Source organism: Frieseomelitta varia, unplaced genomic scaffold (genome assembly GCF_011392965.1).
Source record: "Frieseomelitta varia isolate USP_RPSP 00005682 unplaced genomic scaffold, Fvar_1.2 scaffold_164, whole genome shotgun sequence".
NCBI classification, from domain to species: Eukaryota; Metazoa; Arthropoda; class Insecta; order Hymenoptera; family Apidae; genus Frieseomelitta; species Frieseomelitta varia.
Genome location: NW_025109350.1, coordinates 275,905 through 302,101, shown reverse-complemented (window position 1 = coordinate 302,101; position 26,197 = coordinate 275,905). Strand labels below are relative to the sequence as shown.

The 26,197-nt window shown below is 33.2% G+C and overlaps 1 protein-coding gene across 7 annotated transcripts in view; it reads right to left on the bottom strand.

Annotated features, from left to right (window-relative positions):
- Positions 1–26,197, bottom strand: part of LOC122538462 (A disintegrin and metalloproteinase with thrombospondin motifs gon-1-like) — a 188,403-nt gene that overhangs the window by 147,984 nt on the left and 14,222 nt on the right. For all 7 annotated transcript variants that reach the window (XR_006308856.1, XM_043672551.1, XM_043672547.1 and 4 more), the window contains exon 2: positions 24,544–25,743. Coding sequence is in view for 6 of the 7 variants with exons in the window: in XM_043672551.1 (XP_043528486.1) it covers positions 24,544–24,859 (316 nt within the window). In the remaining variant the exon portion in view is untranslated. The remainder of the gene's footprint in view (positions 1–24,543; positions 25,744–26,197) is intronic.

The window sequence follows — 26,197 nt, the reverse complement described above, 5'->3', positions numbered from 1 at the left end:
CAGCAGAAGAAATTCCTCGTCCAACTCCATTCTCAAATAAAAATTTAGACAAAAACGTACAAATATTGCGACTTCTTTCAAAAAAATGTAATTATTCAAAATTTATCCAAATGAGGTTTTCATTGAAACGTGAATTAATTTAAGGGACTTCTCTTTCGTAAAATTGAAAAACGAATTTTTTCCACAATTGACGACAATCGTAGTTGCACGAATAGAAAAATATTGTATGCAGATTCGAATCGCAGTTGTGACCACGTTTGTCGAATAGAAATTAATATTTTTTACTGTTTCTACTTCTCGCTATTATTAATTCTTGGAAATTAAATTATACTTGGAGACGAGAGGTGAATTTAAATCTTCAAAACCAGACTTCACCTTATTCCCATTCAATTTCTCAATTTAGACTCGAGTATACCTATAATCATATTCCATTACTAAAGATATCTCTTTCCTTTTTTTTCCCTTTCGTTTCTTCACGTCGCGTTAGATGAATTCGCATGATGGGATGAATTTACGAAGCTTTCATAAATTCAAATAGCGAAACGTTACTCGAACCTTCAATCAAACGTCACATTATTACCAAATAGCGAATTACTCAAATAACCAGTCGTTGTTAACTAAACATAAATATTTCTACAATTATCATTCAATTATCTGAATAACCGGTCGTTATTCGTTGAAAAATAAATATTTATGTTCCCCATTTTCTTTTATTAATCCAAGTGTACGTATAAAACCAATGGAAAATTTTTTCTCCAACTCTTTCGTTTTTATTTTCAGCTCCCAAAAGAGTTAAAACTTTTGGAATTCAAAAATCCCAATTTTCTTTAAATTTTTTCAGCACACTTAATTATTCAATTATTCAATTGCTCAATCGTTACTCACTACTGATAAATATATCTATTTTTCCCCAACTCTTTCACTATTATTCTTTTGCTTATAGAAGATGAATAAAAGAATTGAAGCTTTTCAAATTTCAGAATCACTATCGAATACTACTCACTCGTCACACCCTAAAAATAACTATAATCATTTATTTTTCTCTGATTTTTTCCCTGAATGAACAAATTGAAGCTCTCACAAATTGTAGAACTTCTCTTAAACGCTGAATTGTCACGTCACTTTAATTACCCGACTATCCAATTACTCAGTCGTTACAGTAAATATTATTTATATATAATCTGAAAATAACTATATCTATTAAACTATAACTATATCTCCGACTTTTTCTTATTTCCTCTAAAGAATGAATTTTTTAAAAAGTAAATAAGTAAAATTTATTTTGTACCTTTTGTCGTCAGGGTTAATTAATTAATTTTAATAATTTTAATTACCTCGAAAGTAAATGATCTAAATATATATATATATATATATTTTTTTTCTAAAATAAAAAAATTAAAAATATATATTTAGAAATTAAATGTTTGTCGTATTTATTAATATCTAGCTTTTTTTAAAAATAAATTTAATTTATATATAATAATAATTAAATATTATATATTAATAATAATAATTAAATATTATATATATAATAATAATTAAATATTATCGTTTAATTAATTTTATTGTATAAAAAAATTTATGGGATAATCGATAAACTTATTTAATATTATAATATTATAATTTTAGAATTTTATAATATTACAATTTAGTTTTTAAATTGCGATTTTAGTATCAGTTAATAACAGAATGTTCAATTCACTGGACATGGTAGAAGATGAATGAACGAGTTGAAGCTTTCACGAGGGTCAAAGCGCGAGTTCGATCATCGTATCGCCTCCGGGGCTGCTGACACGTCCGCCCGTATCACGAAGCGTTACGTAAAGGTAAAACCGAGAGTTGAATGTAATTCACTCGGACGCACGCCGGTTTGTAAATTATAATCGTGGCTGATTCCGATGTTGCGATGTCTAAAAGAACCGAAGATACGCGAACGATTATATAATTACTCGCGCCGCGTTAAAGGAATTATTTCGCGTACGTGCACGCACCGCGCGAGTATAATGATTATAGTTCTCGCGCGCGCGTGTGTGTGTCCCGCGGAATGTAGGAAATGCAAAACGACGATGAGATATCGGCAAATATTTGTCTCTGTCAACGGCAGTGTATTTACGAACAAATTAGCAACGAAACGAGGAACCACGTTTAAACGAAAACGAACGATACCGATTTGCCGTGGTGTGATTTATCATTGGAAAGATCTCGGATAGACGCGCTCATTTTTAGATGCGAAAATAAATTAGCGAACGTGAAGCAATGATTGCTACGCTCGTCGAAGGGAATTCTCTCGATCGCTTTCTTATTAAATTGTTGGTCAAATTGCTATTATACGTCGATTGCGAGTGTACGGGTCATTAATATTTATCTATCCGGATGACGAGGGAGACTAATAATGTATGTATGTGTACTAGGCATTTCAGGTTTTCACGTTTCCAAGTTGGTAGTTTCCGTGAGCGTAAAGTAAGGGAGAAATATTTGTACAAATATAGAGTGTTTAAAGTTTCATCAGAACATTAAAATAAACATTTGCAACTGGAACTAGCGACATGTGTATTTATGCAATGAATTATGCACGATAAGATAAAATTAATCAAATTTTGGTATTTTTCTGTGTCAGTGCATCTGGAAAAGTGAAACAATAATTTGCTAATAATTTGTTAATTGTATCTTATATGAAAAATATTACAATATTTCAATTAAAATTTGGAATTTGCCAAGTTGTTTTATTGCACTGTCAAATTTCAGATATAACTCGTGCATCAGGCAACGAATGAAATTGTGTTTGAGATCTGCGATGGAAGATTATTTATTAAAGTTAGAATATACTTGTGTACATACAAAATTAATTTATTTCTAGAATCTTCATGTTTATTGTCTAATTTTGAAATCGGTGATTTAGAATATTTCACATCCGATTTACCGAAATTTAATCGAAGGATGTGTATCAACCGATTCTACGATAAAACAATCATTTGCAATAGTGTGAAATACTAGAGATAATTCGCTAAAGACAAAAGAAAACTAAATACTGTATCCATGAACGCAAGCACGATCGATCAGGCGATTTTACGTTAACTAAAGTAGAACTTGACGCGAATTATCTTTTATTTTGACAAGTTTCGCGAATATCATTAAAAGTGTCGAAATTGATTGCCCCTCGCCAAAAGTTCACCAATCTGAAACTCACGAAATCGTTATCTCTTCTTTCTTTCGTCGATTCGTTCAACTTTTAGTTCATTTCGCGTCGCCTCTAATAATTTGTTACAACCACCATTTAACAAATTGCTACTCTAGTAAATTATTGAACAAATTGCTATTGATATATATGTTTGCGTGGACACTTGGAAATGAAATTTCTCCCGTTTACGAGTTAAGTGCTTGGCTATTGGAGGATAATATTTGGTGAGCATCATTAACGTAGCTGACTAAACATCGAAACTTGTTTGTCCCCGTCAGCTGTGCAAATAAGGGAGAAAAATAAAATTGGTCATACACTAAATCAAAACTATAAAACTCCATCGAAATTGAATGCTACTATGTACATATCGCAAGTATGTAATTATATTAACTATGCACATCTAGATTTTATAGACCTATCAATACGTTAGAGTAGACATCAAAGTAAAATATAATCAATAAAATGGGCTTTCTACGTGTTTTATGCAATCTAATATGCATGCATAGTCTAATAAAATTCACAGTTAATAAGAGGAAACAACAACAGAATATTCTTGGTTATCTGGCAAAAAGGAGCATAAATTTACTTGATAAATCTAATATACATAGGGTGGACCAAAAGTTTCTTCCCATCTACTACTTTTTTTCAATAAAAACATAGCAAAATATAAGAAAAAACTAATTTTAAATTAAATTTATAAGAAAAAACTAATTTCAAATTAAATTTACAAGAAAAAACTAACTTCAAATTAAATTTATAAGAAAAAAACTAATTTTAAATTAAATTTAAGTTCAGACATGATTCTCGCTACGTTTTAAAAATCATTTCTTTCAAATGTTGACCGTCAGAGCGTTTGCAAATTAATAGAAAAATAATAAAAAGATTATTTCAGTAGGAAGCGATTTTGGGCCCATTCTAAATTATAAATTTATTATTTTCACTGTCATTTAGAAACACGAAAATAATGAAAGTAGAAACAAAAAGAAATTAATATCCGGTTATCTAGCGAAAGGAAGAAGCATAAATTTATTTGTTAAATTTAATATATATATATATATATATATATATATATATATATATATATATATAATTTATTTTTTAGAAACTTATTATTTTCGTTGTCATTTAGAAACACAATGATGAAAGTGGAATTACAAATTCCCGTCGTACGTACCGACGATTCAAAGAACTAGAAATCTCGAAGATAAAATGTCGCAACAGAGATTCGACCGGTTTCAGCTGTGGCGTGTGATTCACAAGAGGAATCGGAGCTCGTGTGGCAGATTTCTATTCGAAAAGCGATGCGAAACGTCGTTCGGCGTGGAAACGTGCGCGCTGTTTCGAAGAGGTAGCGAGAGCGTGCGTGCATGTCATTCCTTCGATCGTTCGAACACACAAAAAGATCCTATTAATAAGTCGCATAACCACAAAGTCCATTAAGTTGCCGTGCGATTTATATTTATATTATATATTTATGCAGCGCAGTGACAATTATTAAGAATTGAATCGATAGTTACTTCTGTGGACTTTACTTCTCTGAAATTTTTTTTTTGGAAAAAACACAGGATATTTTATAATATTTTCCTTCAAAGAACTTCACACTCTGCTTTCTTAATTTAAAAATTCGAAATTCTTTTGGATAAGACAGGGTGATATTAAAAATTCGAACCCTCTGTAAACTCTACAACTTGTTTGCTGAGATTTTATTATTTCGTTTGAAATATTAAGGAAAATATTGTACAGCATTGCTTTCGAGAGCTGCCTATTGATTTTTCTTCACTGAAAATTCGCAATTTAAATTTAAAACAGACAATATATTCTATGGCACTGAGAGTGTAATCTTTCTGTGGATTTCATATTGCAATGTTTTTTTTTAAAATTTGCAACTTCTTTGAAGAAGATAAGATAGTTCATGGTATTGAGAGCACAACTACTTTGTGGACTCTGTGTCTTGCTTCTCTTTTTTTCCTTTTTTTCCTTTTTTTGAAAATATATAATTTTTTTTATTTCGTGGCACTGAACTTTCTCCTTTGAAAATTTCCTTTTATGCAAAATAGATAAGTTTCGTTAGATTGAAAAATTACTCGATAACGTTCCTGAGAGATGATTACTATCGTTGAAAAAAAAAAAAAATAAAAGAAAATCTTACGAAATATTCGTTGCTTCAAATTATATTAAGTTTGCATTTGTGTACTTTTTGCTGATCTTACAATGTTTGCAAGTTTTGAAATGTTTCGGTATTAAATTTAGGAAAAAGGTAATCTCTGAAAGTGACGCGCAACGGGGCAAACGTAGATAACAAAAACGGAAAACGTAAATTTCCTCGCACCGGTGAGGTGTGCACCTTCGTTTTCAGCTTCAGATTTCCGCTTGTATTTTCACGTTTCGTTTACATTCGCTTTTCGCGTTACAGCGAGCTTTGAGCCTCGTACGTGACGAAAGTTGAGCAACTCTGTTAAACTGACCGCAGTTGTTGCCAGTTAACTACTTTGAAACGACGAAACTCAGGAAATAACAAAAATCGGCGAAGATTATAAATTTGGAGGCCCGATTGTTTCACTCCTATAAATAATTTTATTATTGAAATCTAGATATAGTCCAGCGTAGATGTAACGATCGTTACAACATAACGCAAGCTATACGTAATTGGGAATTTTGAATTGAAAAATTTCATAAAAGTAAGAATTTAATGACTGTCTCATATTTCAGACATCTTTCTGTTTCCTGACGATTTAAAAAGAGACTTCTCTATAATAATAATAATTGGTTGTAACATAGAGGCCAAAAATCACTTTCTGCTAAAATAAATCCGTAATTGTTTGTTATATATTTTAATATTATATATTGTACAACTTAAAATTAGTTTTTTCTTATATTTCGACGTTTTATTAAAAAACATACGTGTGAAGAAACTTTTCGGCTAACCTATGTAATAATTGGTTGTTATGAATACATAATAATAATAAATTATATAATAAATATAATATAATAAATTATATAATAAATATAATTTATTTATATAAATAAATATATATAATTATATATAATAAATATATAATAAATATATATATAATTTATTTATTTAAATAAATAAATATAATATCATGTAATTTATATAACATAAATAAATAATAATTCATCGTTTTACCTCAACGTACATCACATAATCGGCGATAACAAAATTTGCATTTCGTTTCGATGGACTGCCGCGATATTTAAGAACAAATCATCGCGGTTTCAACGACACTTATTATTACAGAATGAAAGATAAAGACTAATAAAGACAAACTAGAAACAACGACGGCTCGATACATTACGTGTCTGCCAACTGAATTCCGTTCTTCATTCCACTGTGAGATATATGTACATAGATAGCACCCGTGCTCGAATACGAGCTTCGATTGGATTTGATCGATAACGATTGATAAATGATTTGCACCGATGCATGCAGCCTTTGACAAGCGATACGCATAATATATCACAGTTTATGAATCGCGTGCGCATACCGCGCGCGGTCTAGCCAGCGATTCGAAACTTGATTTCGATCGTTCGCCTCTTTCGAACTCTTTCAAAATTATCGCTCTCTAAGAAGAGAATTTCCAATGTTCTCGATGAGAACTGAACATAATGTCACGGCTAATAGGGCTATCGTTGCAATATAGAAATGCATGGTTGTTTAATTAGCGTTTAAAGAGATCTTCAACTTTTATGTCACAATAAAGGAATATAAATGATCTTTGAAAAATTTAGATTAGTCTTCGAGTAACTCATTCAAATATGTACAAGGTGTATAGTAAATTAGTATATTAGTAAATTAGAGAGTAAATTAGTAATATTAATAAATTATACAGTAAATTAGTGATATTAGTAAATTATAATATGAGTAAATTATATAGTAAATTAATAATATTAATAAATTATACAGTAAATTAGTAATATATAGTAAATTAGTAATATTAATAAATTATACAGTAAATTAGTGATATTAGTAAATTATATAGTAAATTAGTAATATTAGTAAATTATATAGTAAATTATAAAATATATTATGTTCTCTTCCCAACACACCATATTATACAGTAAATTAGTGATATTAGTAAATTATACAGTAAATTAGTAATATTAGTAAATTATATAGTAAATTAGCAATATTAGTAAATTATATAGTAGATTAGTAACAATAATAAATGATATAGTAAATTATAAAATATATATATTATGTTCTCTTCCCAACACACCATCCAAATAACGAAAACGTGAAAAAAAAGACATAGTTGGCATCAATCAATCATCCACCCCCAAGGAAAGCCTCCAAAAAAAAAAAAGAAAAAAAAAACGAGAAAAGGAAAAGAGCATCGTTAGCAACAGAGATGAAAATTTGATCGGATGCGGAGTACATAATCCGGATCAGAGGATTGCCGGTTCCTCCCTTGTGTTACGAACAACCATACCACGTGGATCCAACCGTGCACGCGATCAAAGGTTGCGCTGCCCCAACAGCCGGGGCTCGTGTCGTCGACGATATTAACGACCGTATGAATACCGATTCAACCGTACATGCGACCAGCTCACGCGAGGAACATTCCAAACGAACCGTCCGCGCCATAAACACGGGGATACACCCTTAACGTGTACGCAGATGTGGACGAAAGAAAAGCGCGAAAGAGGAGAAACGTGCCGTGCCGCGCCGTGCCGTTTCACGATGACCTTTCCCGATCATTCTTCCTCTTCTTCCTTTTCTTCATTTTCCCTCACTCATTCTCTCTCTCTCTCTCTTTCTCTCTTTCTCTATTCAATTTCAAAATTGACAATCGCAATGATTCCCTCGGTCCGCGCGATGAATCGTCCGATCGTGGCGCAATCGTCGTTCACACTCGTGAAGATGTCATCCGTCCGCGCCAATTATACTTGACCCGCGCGCAATAGCCTCTTCTCTCCTGGCTCGGTCGTATCTAACGCGAAATTACCGCGGAACGTGTCAACCGTTGAGGGGATTCTTTCGCAATGCCTGTTCTCATTATGCGCCACCTTTTACGGAGGAAAGTCGCGCGGCGTTCCAGACCCGCCGATGGTCTCTCCCGTACGTTTTCCTTTCTTTTTGTTCTTCGGCCAGCTCCGGAGCTTCTACCGAGCTGGATAATGGGTGCACGGATACGGCGAGGCGTGCGCCTTCGCGAGGTCGCGATCCTCTGAAGCAGAATTTTTCTCCTTTTTCCTCTCGCCGGTTGCACAGTCGAAGCACGGAGATACGTACTCCACTGTCAGTTGGTTTGTTATTCTTCTGTTAGAAAGTCCTGCTTTAAAGAGTTAGCTGACTTCCTGTTGGCGAGTGTGAACGCTGAGTGAATTTAGAAATTCCTGCGACTTCTTTCCTTGTGAACATCCTTGTCAACTGACGAAATACTGTAGTATCGGTTATTATAATTAGCCTGTGGTTATAATTTTAGTTATGTTTAAATATAACAGATGGCCTGTTCATTGATCGCAGAAATACGATGAAATATGTATGTGATGCGAAGAAGTCTCCAACGTGGGTTTTTCTTTTTTAAAAAAGACCAGAGTCGTGAGAGAGCGTTGAAAGAGAAATGTTGAAAAGTGTCAATTGTGTTGTTTTAAAAGAATTTATTTGAGTTGTTAATTCGTGTTGTTTTAAAGTAATTTGTCTTGTTTAATTATTTGTTGTTCCATTGTCATAATTTTATAATAATTATAATTTCAATTTTAATTTAATCATAATTATAATTTCAATTTTTATTTACCATCATAATTCATTTCATTTTCATCAAATAAACATTATTTATATTATATCTCTACAATATTGCCTATTGATTGTTATCTCTGTCGATTGTCTAAAAATTTGTTTTCGTATTATTTGTTCGTATTTATTTGTTTTACAATTCGTATAAACATCTTCTTAACATTCTGTTTCAGAAGAGCGAGAGAATTTTTATTTGAAAGAAATTTCATTTAAAAGTTTTTCATTATTTGAAGTCACATCGACCAATTGTATGGGTTGTTAGCAATTTGGAACTGAACCTTACGATTTATTATAAAGATTAGACTGTTTCAGAAAGTGTATTACTGGTGTATTTTCTGAACAATAACACGTTTCATTTTCAAACATCACAAATCGCAAATTGGGGGATCTTCTTTGGAGATAGTGATGAGTGAGCTTTGTATGACTCATTATGATCCCTGAGATTACAACTTGCTCGTAGAGAACAAGCAATTGTCTTGTCCATTGTCAACAGAGCGGGGAGAATAATTTCTTTTATCACTTTAAAGAGCGCGTTTTGTAATTCAAACATCGAGGAACGTTCATCGTCGAGTGGCGCCGTTCACGCCTTTAACTGGCAATTGATTCCAGCCTGATAAAAAAGAAGTTGATTGAGCCAATACAAGTTCCGTTCCTGGAACGGAATTGATCGACTTGTTCCACATAACGAGACTTCGTCTGCGAAAGGTAGAGCAAGTGCTGGTCTATCGCGGTTGTTCTACTTTTCTCACAGCGGAGAAAAAAGAGTAAACTATGGTTGACGTATAAAAAGTTTCATAATGTTTAATACAAGGTTCTATACGCGTACACGATTGAGGATTATTGAGTTCTCTGTTATTCAAATAATATTGTTATATTTTTAATCAAGCTTGAAATTTGTAGCTTAAAATTTTAAAAATGATAAAGTACTTTAAATATACATATATTAAATATATTAAATACACATATATTGCATATATTAGATATATTAAATATACATATATTACATATATTAAATATATTAAATACACATATATTGCATATATTAAATATATTAAATATACACATATTGCATAATATGCAATGCAAATATTGCATATATTAAATATACATATATTGCATAATATGCAATGTAAATATTGCATATATTAAATATACATATATTACATATATTTATAAGCTTGAAATTTGTAACTTAAAATTTTAAAAAGGTTAAACTATTTTAAATACACACACACACACAATATAATAAAAGGTTTTATATATATATATATATATTAAAATTTTAAGTTATAAATTTCAAGCTTGATTAAAAATATACCAATATTTATATATATATATATATATATATATATATATATATATATATATTTACCAAAAGCGCAAATTAGAAAAAGTGATTTTTATTCCTCTACCACTTTGTTTTCCACATTTATTCCACATCCTAAAATTCTCCCTAGATAAATCTAACACAACCAATTTAACAAGAAATAATTTTCCATCCGAAAGAATTTCAAAACGCGTAACATTTCCTGCTGTGTCGGAACATTTTCATAAATCAATATACACAAGGTATAATATACCTCGATCGACAATGATTCTCCCTGATTCATTCACTGTTCGCAGGGAGAGAGCGCGCGTAGGTTGCGAGGATCCATCGCGAATCACTCAATGCGTGTTAACACGACGCGCGAATAATTTCCAGTATCTGTGAAACTCGTTAGGCTGCACAAGGGAATATTCAACGTGTTCTCTCGCGCGTGTGCTCGTTTCAACGAGGAAAATTGAAATCCTGAAAGCCACGCAGTGACAGAGACTGGTGCTCGCGATTAGGTGAACCTATGAGACCGGGAATTATCAACGAGTAACGAGCGATTCATAAATTCTACTAGAGGAAAACCTAGTCAGAAGGCGGGAACTTTATGCTGGTACTTCAATTTTGTCGTTTATCCGCTGCTTTAGCCTCTTAGGGTAGTGAATTGCGAGACGTTGGGACTTTGAATCAACGCGATATCGACTCGTTGTGTCGTTACTTTGGCTCCAATTGCTCGTGAAATATTCTACTCTAGCACCTATCCTGGTGTTTCGGTGTGAAAATTATTTGTCACTTGGAGAATTAAATTCTGAGAACGTTTTGATTAAAAATTGGCGATTTTCACGTAAATTTTTGAATATAAAAAAATTAATTTACAATTTTGAGATTAATTAATATAATTATTAGATTGACATTGATATAATTGCAAAATTAAATTAATATAATTATAATATAATCGCGATTAATAATCATATTTTTATGAATATGAGAAAAGAACTAACTACTACACTAAACTAATAGTGTTAGATATACTATTATACCTATCGATGAATTAATTTTCAGAATAAAATTATTGCAATTGTTACGATACATTAATAAACACTACAGATGGATTCATCACCCACCTGTTGCCTCAACACCTGTTGCTTTAAACATTTCCACAAAATTCTACTAATTGTAAGTAAATAAGATAATGCAACAGAAAATCTTTCACAATAACAATTTTCGAGACATTTTTATTTCTATTAAATCATACTTAAATCCAACGTATCCTAAACTACTCAAGTGCTAACAATAAGCATCTGCTTTGTTTTATTCAAAATAAAAAATTTTAATTCTCTCACTCGTTCTCACTAAAATTTCACTCTCTACGTTCCCAATTATACCTCGACTTATGACTTCAATGGAACATTAAATCCACGCCGTATGAGCTCAGAGCATCGTTAAGGTATAATTGAAACGCTCCACCCTACGATCGATTCCCGAACAATCGCGAGAAACGCAAACACGCCTATATTTAAAGCGCGAGCTCCCATTTTGGAGCCACAATAAAAACCCACGTGGCGAAGGGAGCAACCAAAGGAACAATCGCTTATTAATGCCGACGCACGAATAAGGGCGCGCACGATGTGCGCAATCGTTTCGTACGAGTCAACGTATGTATACGCTGTGACAATCAAGGCTCTGGCCGAGTCTAATTGCGAGGGCATAGTCCAACGTTAACCAGGAATGGCACTGGAGCCGGACTACCCAAGTGGACTCGAATAATTACCTCGTTGATTGCGAACTCGTGTTTCCCGGCCCCCGATGTAGCAACTTCGATCGAGATAATCGCTACCTTCCTTTCGCATTCGACAATGATTAAACGCATTAGAATTTCAAAAACTCCACTTGCCTCTCGTCGATATCAGATTCAATTGGTCTTTGAGTTTGTTTCTGTCTCAATATCGTTTGCAACTCGCAGGAATTTTCAAGAAACGTTTATATAAATGGTCGATTACACATTGTGAATCATAATGAATCAACGAGATCGTCTCTAACTGTGCGATTGATTATTTGAGTTGTACAGTTACATTTGTATTCACAGTACATATGTTTTCAAATTTGATTGTTTTCAATTGTTTTTTAGTCGAGGCACGAGGATGTTATGATTATTGTGACAAAAATAATCTATCAGAGGAAAGAAGCAAAAAATTTTATGATATTGTATATTAAATATAAAATTTTAATATTATATTAAATAATTAATATTATAATTAATATAATACAATATTTTAATATTAAAATATGTTAATATTTAATATTTAATATATTTAATATATTTAATATTAATATTAAAATTAAAATGTTAATATTAATATTAAAATATTTTAATATTTTAATATTTAATATTTTTATATTAAATAATTAATATTATAATTAATATAATACAATATAAGATTAATATATAATTAATATTATATATTAAATTTTTTCTTTCTTGCAAATACATGTGACCATCCACTCGATATTCATTTTTCAGTTGTTCTCTATTTTCATCCAAGTTATTAATATTATAATTAATATAATACAATATTTTAATATTAAAATATGTTAATATTTAATATTTAATATATTTAATATATTTAATATTAATATTAAAATTAAAATGTTAATATTAATATTAAAATATTTTAATATTTTAATATTTAATATTTTTATATTAAATAATTAATATTATAATTAATATAATACAATATAAGATTAATATATAATTAATATTATATATTAAATTTTTTCTTTCTTGCAAATACATGTGACCATCCACTCGATATTCATTTTTCAGTTGTTCTCTATTTTCATCCAAGTTATTAATACACTAAAAAAAAAAAAAAAAAAGAAACAGTTTCAATACATCTAATGTTCCGTTTCCGACAGAAATATTGGAAAATATTTCACTCTGTGTACGTAATGTGACGGAACCGTAAATTTCAAACGGCTAAACAAAACCAGCTTTTTTCGTCGTAAATCCAATCCGCTAATCGTCTTCGACGCGATTAACATCGCGTGGATACATCTCACGCTATAATTTTATCTTCAGGGTCATTGTGAAACACCTTCAGGTTCGAATAACTTGGAGAAAAGAAACGTATCACGTCGGGCCATGGCGAGGCTCCGTTCATAAAAATCCGTGTATACTGTATCCTCAAGCAGATCGGCCGGTTTGCTTGGAGGTCGTCGCCATGCAGTCTACTCGTGTAAATACCATCGTCCAGATATTTCTTCAACCATTTCGATTTACTTTACTTTTCAACATCTCTCTCTCTCTCTCTCTCTCTCTCTCTTTCTCTCTTTTTCTGTTTTTTCTTCACGTTTTCTCCCACGTCCATTCACGGAACATCGTGTTCGAGGACAGGTGCTGTTTGATGAGGTTTATCACGAAGAGGGATAATTACCCCGAGTACGGTAAAACGGATAAGCGAGGTATTTTCGGAAGATGAAATGTTAATTGAGACTCGTTTGGCTGTTGCAAAGTTGCTTTTTAATCTGAATGCCGAGCGGGAAGAATTGCTACTACGATTCCTTTTAATTTATCAAGGATCTTATTGATAAATCTTCTCTGCCAATTACTTGGATAATTTTATTAATAGCTGCTCCAAGATTTCTTTATTTCTAAACTTCTACGAGATAACTGAATAAATTTCCTAATTGTGAGTTAAATGCAATCAAATTAAAGCATGAAAAATTCATACAATATTATTATGTAATATTCATATATATACGAATATTATATATATATATATATATATATATATATATATATATATGAATATTACATAATAATATTGTATATATATATATATATATTTACACATGTAAATTCAAATCTTAAACTTCGCGTCTTAAATTTAATAAAACAAAAAGCGGAGCTAGCTGTAATAAAATTCGTGTCAATTTTTGATTTGAGCATACAAACCATTCCGTCGAAGAATGAATTTGTTTCTCGTAAAGAAATCAGATCGAACCGAAGGAAAACGCATACGCGATGGAAAAAAAAAAAGGTGTCGAACGGAAGGATTTCATGACCGAGGTGGTGTGTTTTGTTAAACATGTGATATCCGTATATGCTAGCATCCGCAGAAATACGAAACTTTACGTACGCACTTCTCGCGTGGTTTGTCCCCCTCTTGTTGTCCACGGGAACATCGTTCGTTTGTTTAACTTTTGTAATCCGGGACAAAAATGAACTCTAAGCCTTGGTATTTTAAGTAATAAATTTACAACTATTTCGATCATTCGAAAAATATTGTACAACTGATTCTTGATTGAGTTTATGATTAAATCGTGAGCTTTCTTTTGTAAATATTATTGTTAGAATATTCCTACAAGTGATAATTGATTTTAAATATCATTGGAATGTTTCTATACAGCGCAATTGATTTTCTAATTAGTGAAATTAAATGTTTTTGAATTTATATTATTGGAATATTTCTCTGCTTTCAGGTGAATTTTATCAATTTTAGCGAATCTATTATATTATAGAAATATTGAAAGAAACAGGTAATAATAAATTCGAGATAAAAGTAACGAGCAACGAGAAGATTTTAATTGAGTAATTCCTGATCCCGTTCACAGTGTTTACGAAACTCGATCACATTTTATTAAACAATCAATAAATGAAATAAAGTTACGTGCGCATAAGCACTGCTTATTTTGCAATTAATTTACTCCATCACGTTGTTACTTCAATGAACGAAAATAATCTGAATTGAATTCATCGAATTTATTAATTATTATTGATTTTTTTTTTTGATAAACAGATCTCTTTATAAAATCAAGACTGTCATTCATATTTATCAAAATTCAGGTATAAATTTCAATGTGGATATTGAAATATCAAGGACCTTCTCTGAAAAATTTCGAATTTTAACTAGCTATGAGCCGAGTTGTAAATTGAGGAAATTAGTTTGCTAATCAAATCACTCTCTGCCCAAAAAGAAAACAATGCTATTATGCAGCGAACAGACCTATTTAAACATTTCGTAATCGAGAGTCCCGTTTAAATTATCCTCCACGATTTATCTCATTTGCACATCGATCAGCATTCTGAAATAGTTTGATAACAGAGTAATTCTCGGAACCTCGTTTTGAGATTTGCATTTACATACGTGAGTGGATCATTAAAAAGGAGCTTTATAAGACGACTGCACAAAGACTATCACAAATCAAGTTGTCGCGAATAGTATTATATCATTCACGATTAATCTGACATAACTTATGAAGAAAAAAGAAATCACTTAATTTAAAAAATATATTTAATATATTATATAATATGTAATATAATAACATATTAGAAATATATTATATTTGAAAATATATCATTATACATAATAATATAATAATATAATAATACATAATAATAGTAATAATATAACAATAATAATAGTATTATATAGTAATATATAATATTATTATATATTATATATTATAATAGTAATATATAGTAATATATAATATTATTATATATTATATATTATAATAATATTATATATTATAATAGTATTATATTATAATAGTAATAATATAACAATATAATATATTGAAAATATATTATTATATATTATTATAATAATATATTTTAAAATATATTATTATATAAAAAATATATTTTCTACGACTAATACAGGTATTTTTAACCTGTAATTAATTAAAAAATAATCAAGATCAATTGATTATTCAACTTGACACGGTGTCTATGTATAACTTAGACAGTAAAAATCTGGCAATAGTCAATTTTTCGTGAAATATCGCATTAGAATGTTCCATTCTAAAATAACGAGATCTCCGGTCCAAAAACGAATCAGCAGAACCTTCCTTCTCGACACGTGATCACGACGCGGTTATTATTCCCAACGAAAAGGGGAAAATCACGTAGCTATTTTCTCGCTGGAAAAGACGTGTGCACGCATGGTTACGCGAAGCAAGAAACGTTCGTACAACATTAACACGCCTTCGTGCAGGCGTGCTTCACACGCGCCGAGTTGTTCAGTGCACAAAAGCTCGCACGTAGCAGCAGAGATAATTCTGGAGACACCGACGGCATACTATACCGAGGAAAAAGCACCGACTCCTCGTCAGCACTTAGGTGGATAATTATCTGGCGACTGTAACGACGCTTCGTTTGACGATAAGAACTTTTAGGCTGAGAATTCCAAGCGGATCTCTCGCGCGAATATTATGCGGCAGGCATATTAATTACATGGCGGGCGTTTTTAAATTTTCACGATGAAAATATTTGCGAGAGTCAGACTGTCGATAAATTAGCTGGACGTCGGATTAGAGTGGACGGGGCAGACGTTAGAAGGTATTTCGGGCTTGTACGAATAAATTTTTCATTTAGAATATGCTAACGGCATATCGGTTGCTCAATAATTATTTTAATGAGCCGGCGATTAAGATACGATTGAGTACGAGTAAGAAAGATAAGATAATGACGTTTAATGAGACGAATTTAATGAGAAGAATACGTTTGGCTGAGAATTATTTCTCGCGCGAGAAAAATTATTAATTTAGAAGGCTAAACGGACGGCAGTCAAATAGGTTATCAGTAGATTATTCAATAACGAAGATTTTTAATTGGACGTATTCAATTCATTTAATGTATTTCTTTCATTCAATTGCAACACAGAGTTCAATAGAAACCTTTCAAGTTCAGGATTACGTATTAATTAAAAATTAAATCGAAAGCTTGATTAAAATTTTCTTGCGATTAGCTTCTTTTCAATTTCAATGAAAAGGTTTCGTTGCCCAAACCACCGATTTATTTAAACCGAGTTAAACTATGATTTTTTACCGAATAAAACTATGGTTTTTTTTTTAAATTAATCACCGATTATATCTTATAGTTTGTGCTTGCAAGTATATGTAATCTCACTGCAGAGAAGAAGATCTGCAAACTGCACATGTGAATTTGTAAGTAATTGTTTATCGACTGTAATAGTTAACTGGAAGCTGAATGAATCTTTGCTTCTGTGCATAATGATTCGGCTAAAATTGTAGACGTCTGGCACTATAAAATTGTAGACGATCTGGTACTATAAATCTTTGGTTATTGACTATAATGAACGACTCGAAACTAGCAAATCCCTAGCTAGCGAATGTGTTGATCGAACGTGAGGACATAACCTTGGCTAGTGGATAAAATGGTCCATGTAACAAGTGTAGACCTTGGTTGCTAGATTCAGTGATACATTTAAAATTACAGTCTTAGAGTAGATACATTGTACACGACCATAAATCTCTAGTTGTTTTGAACCTCTATATCTGTTTGAGGGATAAAAATTTTCGCATTTTAATGAAAGGTTAGATGAGTAGCAAAAATTATATCAAAAGGGAAAAGTTTACGTTGCACACAATTACTGTAGGTATAATATTATGCACATCTGTGCATAATAAAGAGAGTCCAGATGTTTGTGCACTTGTAGGAAATTATACAGGATATGTAAAAAATATATGTATTATAGAAAATAAATTTTATATTAATATATATAAATTATTTTATATATATTATATTATATCATTATATATATTATTATATTATATAATTATATTATAATATATATTATTTAATAATATATATGTTATATTATTTATAAAATAAATTTAATATTATAGAAAACATCTGAACACGTGAAACACATTTTCATGCGTTGCAAATGATCTAAAATAATAGTCGAAATATAAATAATAATAATATAATGATATATTAAAAATTCTGTGTTTAAAAAAATTTACGACATTTCAAAATATTTAAAAATTTCCAAGAACGAAAATGATTTCTTCTCCTTAATTATAATCTCGAAGCTAGCTATAATATTGAAAGTTTCAAAATTCTTAATCGAAATCAATATTACAACAACGAAAGAAAGTTTAAGCATTAAGTTACAATAAAAATGCAATAAAGAAAAAAGTTCCAAAAACGAATGGAAATTTCTATTTCTTCTCACCATGATCGCACGAGTGAACAAATGTAAACTCTTCTAAATTCTAAGCAAACTCGACAATTACATCGTTCTTAATTTAGATCCGTTTAATTCTTTGTTGTCGATTCAAAAGAGCGAAAAAGAAAAAGAAAAAGAATCATTCAGCGCAAGATTCTCAACGTGTTGCGATTTCGAGCAAACTTTACGCTATTCTTACGTCACATCGCGTGCACGTGCTTTCTTTAAATAAATTCAGAGCGACGAATATGCAAATACACGAGTCGGCGAGTCAACGCTCGGCTTTCAGATCGTGCCGGAAAGATATCGCGCCAGAGTCCCGCTATCTGTAGTCATTAAACTCTTATCTAACGAATTAAAAGCAAGACATCATCGAAGGATCGATAGCTTCGAGCGGAGAACATTTAAATGAACGTGGATGTTGGAAACGGGGATTTTTGTGGATTCGTCTTGTCGGTGGCAGGGTTTGTGAGAGTAAATGAGCACGAAATAGAACGCGAGTGAAATCATTTGCGCGAAGAATAAAGTCGGAGCTTGTTAAGAAACTGTTGTAACGCGAGAAGTATTTTTGGACTTTTGCCATTTTTCTTTTCTTTTTTTTTTTTTTGTACAAAGAATCTGCAGAATTCTTTTCTCGAGAATTATGCGACACAAATGAAATTATTTATACGAAGAACGAAATTTCTTGTAAAAAAGTGTTGCAATAGAAAAAAGCGTATTTTGAATAATTTTTGTCAAATTTTTCTTTTAGAATTATAAAAATGGAACGTAAACTACTTGTACGAAAAATAAAATAAAATAAAACATAAAGTTTCATCAAGAAAGTGTTGTAATCTAAGAAATGTATTTTTCGGTGATTTTTATCTTTTTTTTTTTTTTTTTGACGAAGAATTTATACGATCTTCTTCGTCAAAATTTCGCACATATATTCAATAATATAATAATAATATTTATACAGTTTTGTAAAACGATTAAAAAGACGAAAGTTATTTTTGTTAACACGAACTTAATTTGCTTGGAACGCTTTAAAATTTGATTATCTATATTTCTATCTTTCATTGCATTTTTCGTAAAATAAAAAACAAATTGATATTAAAATTCATTACTATCACCGTATTGAAATTTATAGTCAATTGATTCCAACAAACTTCTTTGTATAGATACAAATCGATAGAAATCAACTGGAAACTTTTTTTACAAGCATACTTCAAGTTATCTGTCCGCGCGGATACCTACTACGTACATTTGTTTCATTTGTTTGAAATATGTTCGATACAGAGGAAGGATGGTATCACTAGATGAAAGCGTTCGATTATCGGGTTGTAACGATATGGTAGTCGTCGTGTTGCGGCAAAGGTAGAAAGCGACACATGCCTACATCGTAGATATTCAAACATCCATGCTGTTATCTCGGCGACTTATCACTACGATTGTAAGTTCGTTTAGCCCGTGACGTCAAGTCAAGTTACAAGAGGCACAAGTACAACGGTTGATTTATCTGGCTCATTCCTTTCCACCTTGGTAGAAAAATCGCGAGTCTCCTGTTTTATGTATAACGCGCACAATATTTCCCATTGTACATATAATTCACAAATTTTATATATATATATACAGGGTTTCGTAACTTGTGAGACCGAATTCCAGAGCTGATTGTACGTCTAAAAATAATAAAAAAAAGTCATATAAATATATGTCCTATCTGTCTCCGTTTATGAGATATAATGAATTTTATAAACAGAGAAAACTCTAGTAAGCTAGTTTTACCAGGGATGGTATATTCAATTTTCATAATAATCATAATTGGGATGAAGAAAATCCACATGTTATTGTGCATTCAAGACATCAACACCAGTTTAGTTTGAACGTATGGGCAGGAACAATTGATAAATTTTTAATTGGACCTTTTTCTCTTGATAGGAAACTAACAGGAACAAAATACGTTGATTTTTTGAGCACGCGTTTACACGAAATATTAGAGGAAATTCCAGTCGATATTAGATTATTCGTATGCGGTTTATGCATGATGGAACTCCGCCGCGTTTTAGCCGAGTGGCTAGGCAATTTTTAAATCAACACTTTGCAAATAAATGGATTGGTCCTGTTGCATGGCCTGCTCGGTCTCCGGATTTGAATCCATTAGATTTTCATTTGTGAGGACATTTAAAATCTATTGTATACGCAACATCGATTGAACATGCTGAAATACTACGAAATAGAATAGAGCAAGGCTTCCGACAAATTCGAGAAACACCAGGAATGATAAAGAGAGTAACCANATAGGACATATATTTATATGACTTTTTTTTCATTATTTTTAGGCGTACAATCAGCTCCCGAAGTGAGTCCCACAAGTTACGAAACACCCTGTATATATAAAACGCACACAACATATTCATAAAAAATGTCACTTTCGTGAGTTACATTACATCTCACCTCAGCTTGGTCATTGAATTAAAACGAGGCCCTCCGTTACTATTAATACAATACTATTAATATTAATAAAAAACTTAGCTTAAAACACACAATTCCTTTTCTATTTAAAATTATCCAGGATAATTTGAAATTCACTTTGAAAAGCAGTAAATTAATCTCGACACTTTCGACAATTATTATTCATTCAGTTTCAATATTAATATAATTAAATAAAAATTAAGCGAGACCCATCTGCATTATCATTAAACATTAATAAAACGATTCTTGATTAATTAAATAACCGAGTAAAAAATATGAAAAGTATTCTTAATTAATAATTCCCAAGCACCTGTAAGAAAATCTACTACAGTTTGCCCCATCGATCGAGGAACACAATTTCACGCGAAAGAAACGTCCAGCAATTCCCTCGGTGTGGATGGTTTCGCGCTCGAGCGTTAATTTCCGTTTCAATTAAGCCTGAGATACCGATCTCAGCATAAAAAGTTACGATTCCTCTTATCTTGTTTCGCGATCGAAATAGTCAGCGAACGCGACATTTTCTACCGAGAAGAGAATTTCTCTCCGAAGAACGAACGCGGAGGAAGAGAAAAAAAAAAAAAAAAAAAGAAAAAAGAAGAAGAAAAGTACACGAGTCAAGTCGAGGGACAGAGACAAATCGACAAAGGGAGAAGCCGGAGAGGATCGCGAAATAATCCACGGATCGGCGCAATTAGCGCTCGTTAATGATCGGCACGAGAGATCGGAGATTGGATCGAGGCTGGCGAGGAGATCGCGGCGAGATAACGGACTTCAGAGAAACTAATAAACTGCGCGAAATTAGTGCTACGCGCGTGGAACTGGTGGTACGATCCGGGAATGAAGGTGTAGGCGAACGTTATGGCGCTGACCGGTATCTCGCGAACCCGCGGGAATAATTATGCGTCTGCAGAGAGCGGGATAGAGTCGTCGTGTACATTCATTACGCTCGAGAGATCTTACATTCGTTTATTTCTTGGAAAATATGGCTATATACGTGCAATGTGTGTGTGTGTGTGTGTGTGCGTGTGAGCTTTGACTATATTGATTGTTCCTCGAGTGGAGAATTTTTTAAACGACATGGTTAACTGTAGTGGAAAGAGGAATACGCAGTTGTACAGTGTAGCAACTAAAACTACGTTTGTGCTTCGTACTTTGTTTGATATTTTGTTGTTATGTTAATTCGTGCATGGCTTTGGCTATATTATAGAATAACAGACACGTTCATTTAACGCATGGACTGGCAAGGGAATTTCTAGATATTCAAAGATCTATGTAATTTCACACAGACAGATGTGGTGAAACTTTTGGTTTGACAGGTAAATGTAAAAATTAAGTGATAGTAAATCTAAGCCATTGACACGGTCAAATAGTAAATCTAAGCATTAACACGGTTAAAATGACCAATCTGTAATTTTTATTGGATATTCTACAGACGTAAAACAGAGTATTTTTAAAGATTTAAATGATTTAATTTTTGCAAAATATATAAATAAAAACTTGTACTTTATTGCATTGTAAATTTTTCTTTTTTTTTACTATACATCCCTGATGGAAATTTTACGTCTCAATCGCCGATAATTCCCGTGTTAAGATACCTCTGCGCGATCAGTGTCTAAAAGAATATCCTCGAAATACTAAGAACTATCCCTAATCAATCTTCCTCAACACTTCCGCCATAACTTCCAATTAATTCCACATTTATCATCAGCAGAAAATTCCAACGCGAAATCCTTCTCTACAAATCTCACAATTCCTCGAATCCCGTCCGGTAAAATGAAAAAAAAGGAAAGAGAGGTCCAAGAGAGGATCTTAAAAAATCACCTTCGTCGCAAACCGAAGATTAACTCCCGACATAGAAAAATCCTCTCTCGTAATTCCTCGAAACTGCGGATAGAACTCACGCGAGACCAAAAAGAAGAAAACAGAAAAAAAAAGAAAGAGAGAGAGAACGAAGAAAGAATCTCGAAAATCGACTCCGAGGGATCCCGATTTCCTCGGTTCGATTTTTCAACGAATCTCCGGGGAATGCTGAACACGATTCGCCGAAGTATCATCAGGTGCACGAAACGAGCGAAGTGACTCGAGCCAGACGACTCGGTAAAAGTACTTAGGATGTAGGTGCAGGCTAGGTAGGAATATGAGTACATATACGTGAATAAAGATTCGTGCTCGGGGCACCAGAAGATACGAGGATATACGTATATGTGTGTGTGTGGGTGTTGGTGTAGGTGTGGGTGCTTTGGAGCAGCGGCCTTACAAGGACGTCTGGACGTTCTAGCGTTCCCTGAGAGCCTCTGTTGCACACCTTGACTGAGACTAAACGCGTTAACGGATCTTTCACAACTCTGTCGTTTTCTGCGTGACGATCGATACCGAATCGCGAGATCCACACCCGTTTATCAGATAATTCGCGTCGATCCCCTCGCTCGAGCGTGCACGAAGCCGCGTTCGACTTTGTCATCGACAGCTACGCGGAGATCTTGCTGCTGTCTTCATTTCTCGACGAAGCGTATTTATCGAAATTAGCTTTGCGTTTATCACAATTTCTTATTGCCGATTAAATCTTTCACTAATTTTTGATTTTCTAAGCCAAGGAGAATGCAACTTTGGATGAAACTTTGCTTGCTCTCTGACCTTTCATTGCTGATTTTCAAATTTAAAGGTAACAACCTGTTACCTCAGTATATGCTACTCAGTAAATCAAATGGAGTTGTATACCGTTATTATATTTTACAAATAGAAAGCCCGAAAGCAGGCTCGAAGATGATAAATTATAGTAAGGCAAAACTTCTAATGTACAGTAGAAATTTGTATATTTAAATTTATTCTTGTAAGATGAAAAAAATTTTCGAAAAAATTCCTATCTTGCAAACAGAGTATAGTGAAAATGTAATTGAGGTAAAATTTAATGCAACATAATTCAAATTAATTTTAAACCGTACATTTAACAGAACAGTCGTATCATTTCCATAAACAAGATACTACTTTTATCATAAAGAAACTACCTCTTCACAAAGAGTTCCAAGAACAGATTAATTGTTGCATGTCATAATCGACGTACTCTTCATCGATCACGCCGCTGCTAAACGACTGACTTTTAGAAGATCGATCGCGTCCAATCATCGTAATAAAAATTAGAAATGACTTACGTTTAAAATGTAAGCGTTTTGGTAGTACGTTGCCTCTTTACGATACGATTCGTTCATTTATTTCTGGATTTGAAATGAAAGTAGAAGTCAATTATAAAATTCTATTCTCACTATAGACGGAGGACAACAATTAAAATATTTAACTCTTTTAGAGCGTGAGATTTTACATTTCCAACTTCAGCGTTTTTTCTAATCAATAAATATGAATTTATTCTACATATTATTTTATTCTATACCATTCATTCTAATTCTATAATAAATCTCTATTGATATTTAAATTTCTGCGATAAATAATATCTAATATAAACCGCATTACTCTGATTAAATTATTTTCCAATGAAAACGTTTTGGGGGAAGAAAGAAACGCAGAATTCGTATAATCTTGCAAGAATAGAAAAACTCTGTGTTCCTTTCAAACATAATAACCCGAAATCCCAGCGAATTAACTTGTAATAAACCTCGCGAACGTAAAAAAAAGAAGACCAGGTTCTTCCGAACTCTTCAATTGTCAAACATAAATTCACAACAAGCTTCGACTCATTAATTCACCGATTTGTATTCTAGTTCACGAATTCGCAACGAATCCCAACACAAAACCCCAGAGGTCCCTACAAATTAATTCGCAGCAAGGGGCATAAAAACTGAAAGGTCCCTCCACGAACAAATTCCCTTTCCGCCCGACACATCAATAACTCTGAACAACAAAAAACTCCTACCTTCGTTATTGAAGCTCTCGTCGTCGAACAGAATCTTGACAGTGGTCGACGACGACGACGAAGAAGAAGAAGAAGAAAAAGAAGAAGACGAAGACTCGTTGGACCGTTCCCTCAAGAAGCTGCCCAGAGTCTTCTCCGCAGCGTCGCGACTTCCATCGACGTTCCCCTCGATCGTCTCTTGCTTCGTTATGCGTACACCAGTCCATAATATCACCAGGAATAGCACCAGCAGCGCGATGCTGATCAGCGCGACGACGGTCGAGGCGCGATTCGAGATTCGCGACATGTCTGCGACTCCTTTGCCAGCAAGACACATTTAACCCGACCTGTTTCTTTATTATTTGTTGTTCCTCGACTCGTTAGCCACCGGTTGAATCCCGAGTTCAAAAGAAAAGAACTACCCGGCGCGTCGTTTGTACGTTGCTTCTCGACTCGTTGAACATCGGAAGATCCGAGATCGGGAGATGAGAATTGCTCGGAGAGAATCGCTCTCTTCTCGACTCGTTGATCACCGGTAGATCACCGAGTCAGAGGCGAATTACTCGCTTCGGGTATCATTCATTCGCTGTTCGGGCATCGATTCAAAATTCACCAGTGGTTTGCCGTTAGCCACCGAGAGAGGTTCGAGCGAAGAGGAGAGGCAAGAGGAAGGATGCTGCTGGCCAGATCCGTCCGATTACACGCCAGCCAGTCGAGCAGTCAGTCGATCATTTTCGTGGCTTCGAGCTACGAAGTCCAACTAAGAGGAGAGAGGAGGGATTATCGCGGCGGCACCAGGTCATTCGCCACTCTGCGCCACCCTCGAGCGCCACCATAGAGTCCTTCCTCGCAGCCGGTGATCTCAAGGCTTCCACGTTTTGTTCCTTCGGTCTTGTTTTCACCACGGTGGAGAGAACCAGCCACGGCTAAATCCAACCGGGATCTAACCGCGGAATGTCCATTAAGGAGGGCTGGACCGTTCTTCGATTCGCCGTGCACCAGGTCAGCTATCTTGCCACGCTTTGTCGTTACGCTTTCTCTCGCTTAACCTCGCTGGTTAACACGACCGCGATCACCTTCTTGTCTTCGACATATGACCGAGCGAAGCGGATTCTGGATCGTTAAGGAAGCGAGGGCATAGCAGAGGCTTGAAGATGTGGTCGACGGTTGTTCGCGCTATGGTCAGTGAGGGTCCGCCGCCTGTTCCGGCTTCATTTCGAACTGGAAACAGAAAGAATTGTTGATGTTAGAGTTTGGCGGTGATGGAGAGTCGAATCTTAAGACTGCTGAAACATAAAATTTCCAACAGTGACGATTAAAAGTGAAAAACATAAAACACAAACTTTTTAGATTTATAGATTTTGATCAAATGAAAAATCATGTGGTTCTCTAAATATGTACTGTTTCGTATCTACAAAATTTCTAACAGAGATATAATAAATTGGTTCTTTTGACCATTTTGGTAGTTCTAATGTTGAGATGCAAATTACTTATTCTTAAACACGTAAAGTTTAAGAAAAGTATATATTTTTACATATTATGCACACTATTGAACTTTCCGCAAATACATAAAATTTATTCCGTAATCTAGTTATCAGTTTTTCGGTTTACGAAGTTCACCAATATGACTCCTCAACTATTGGTACATTGGTGAACACAGAAAAGTATAAGAAAA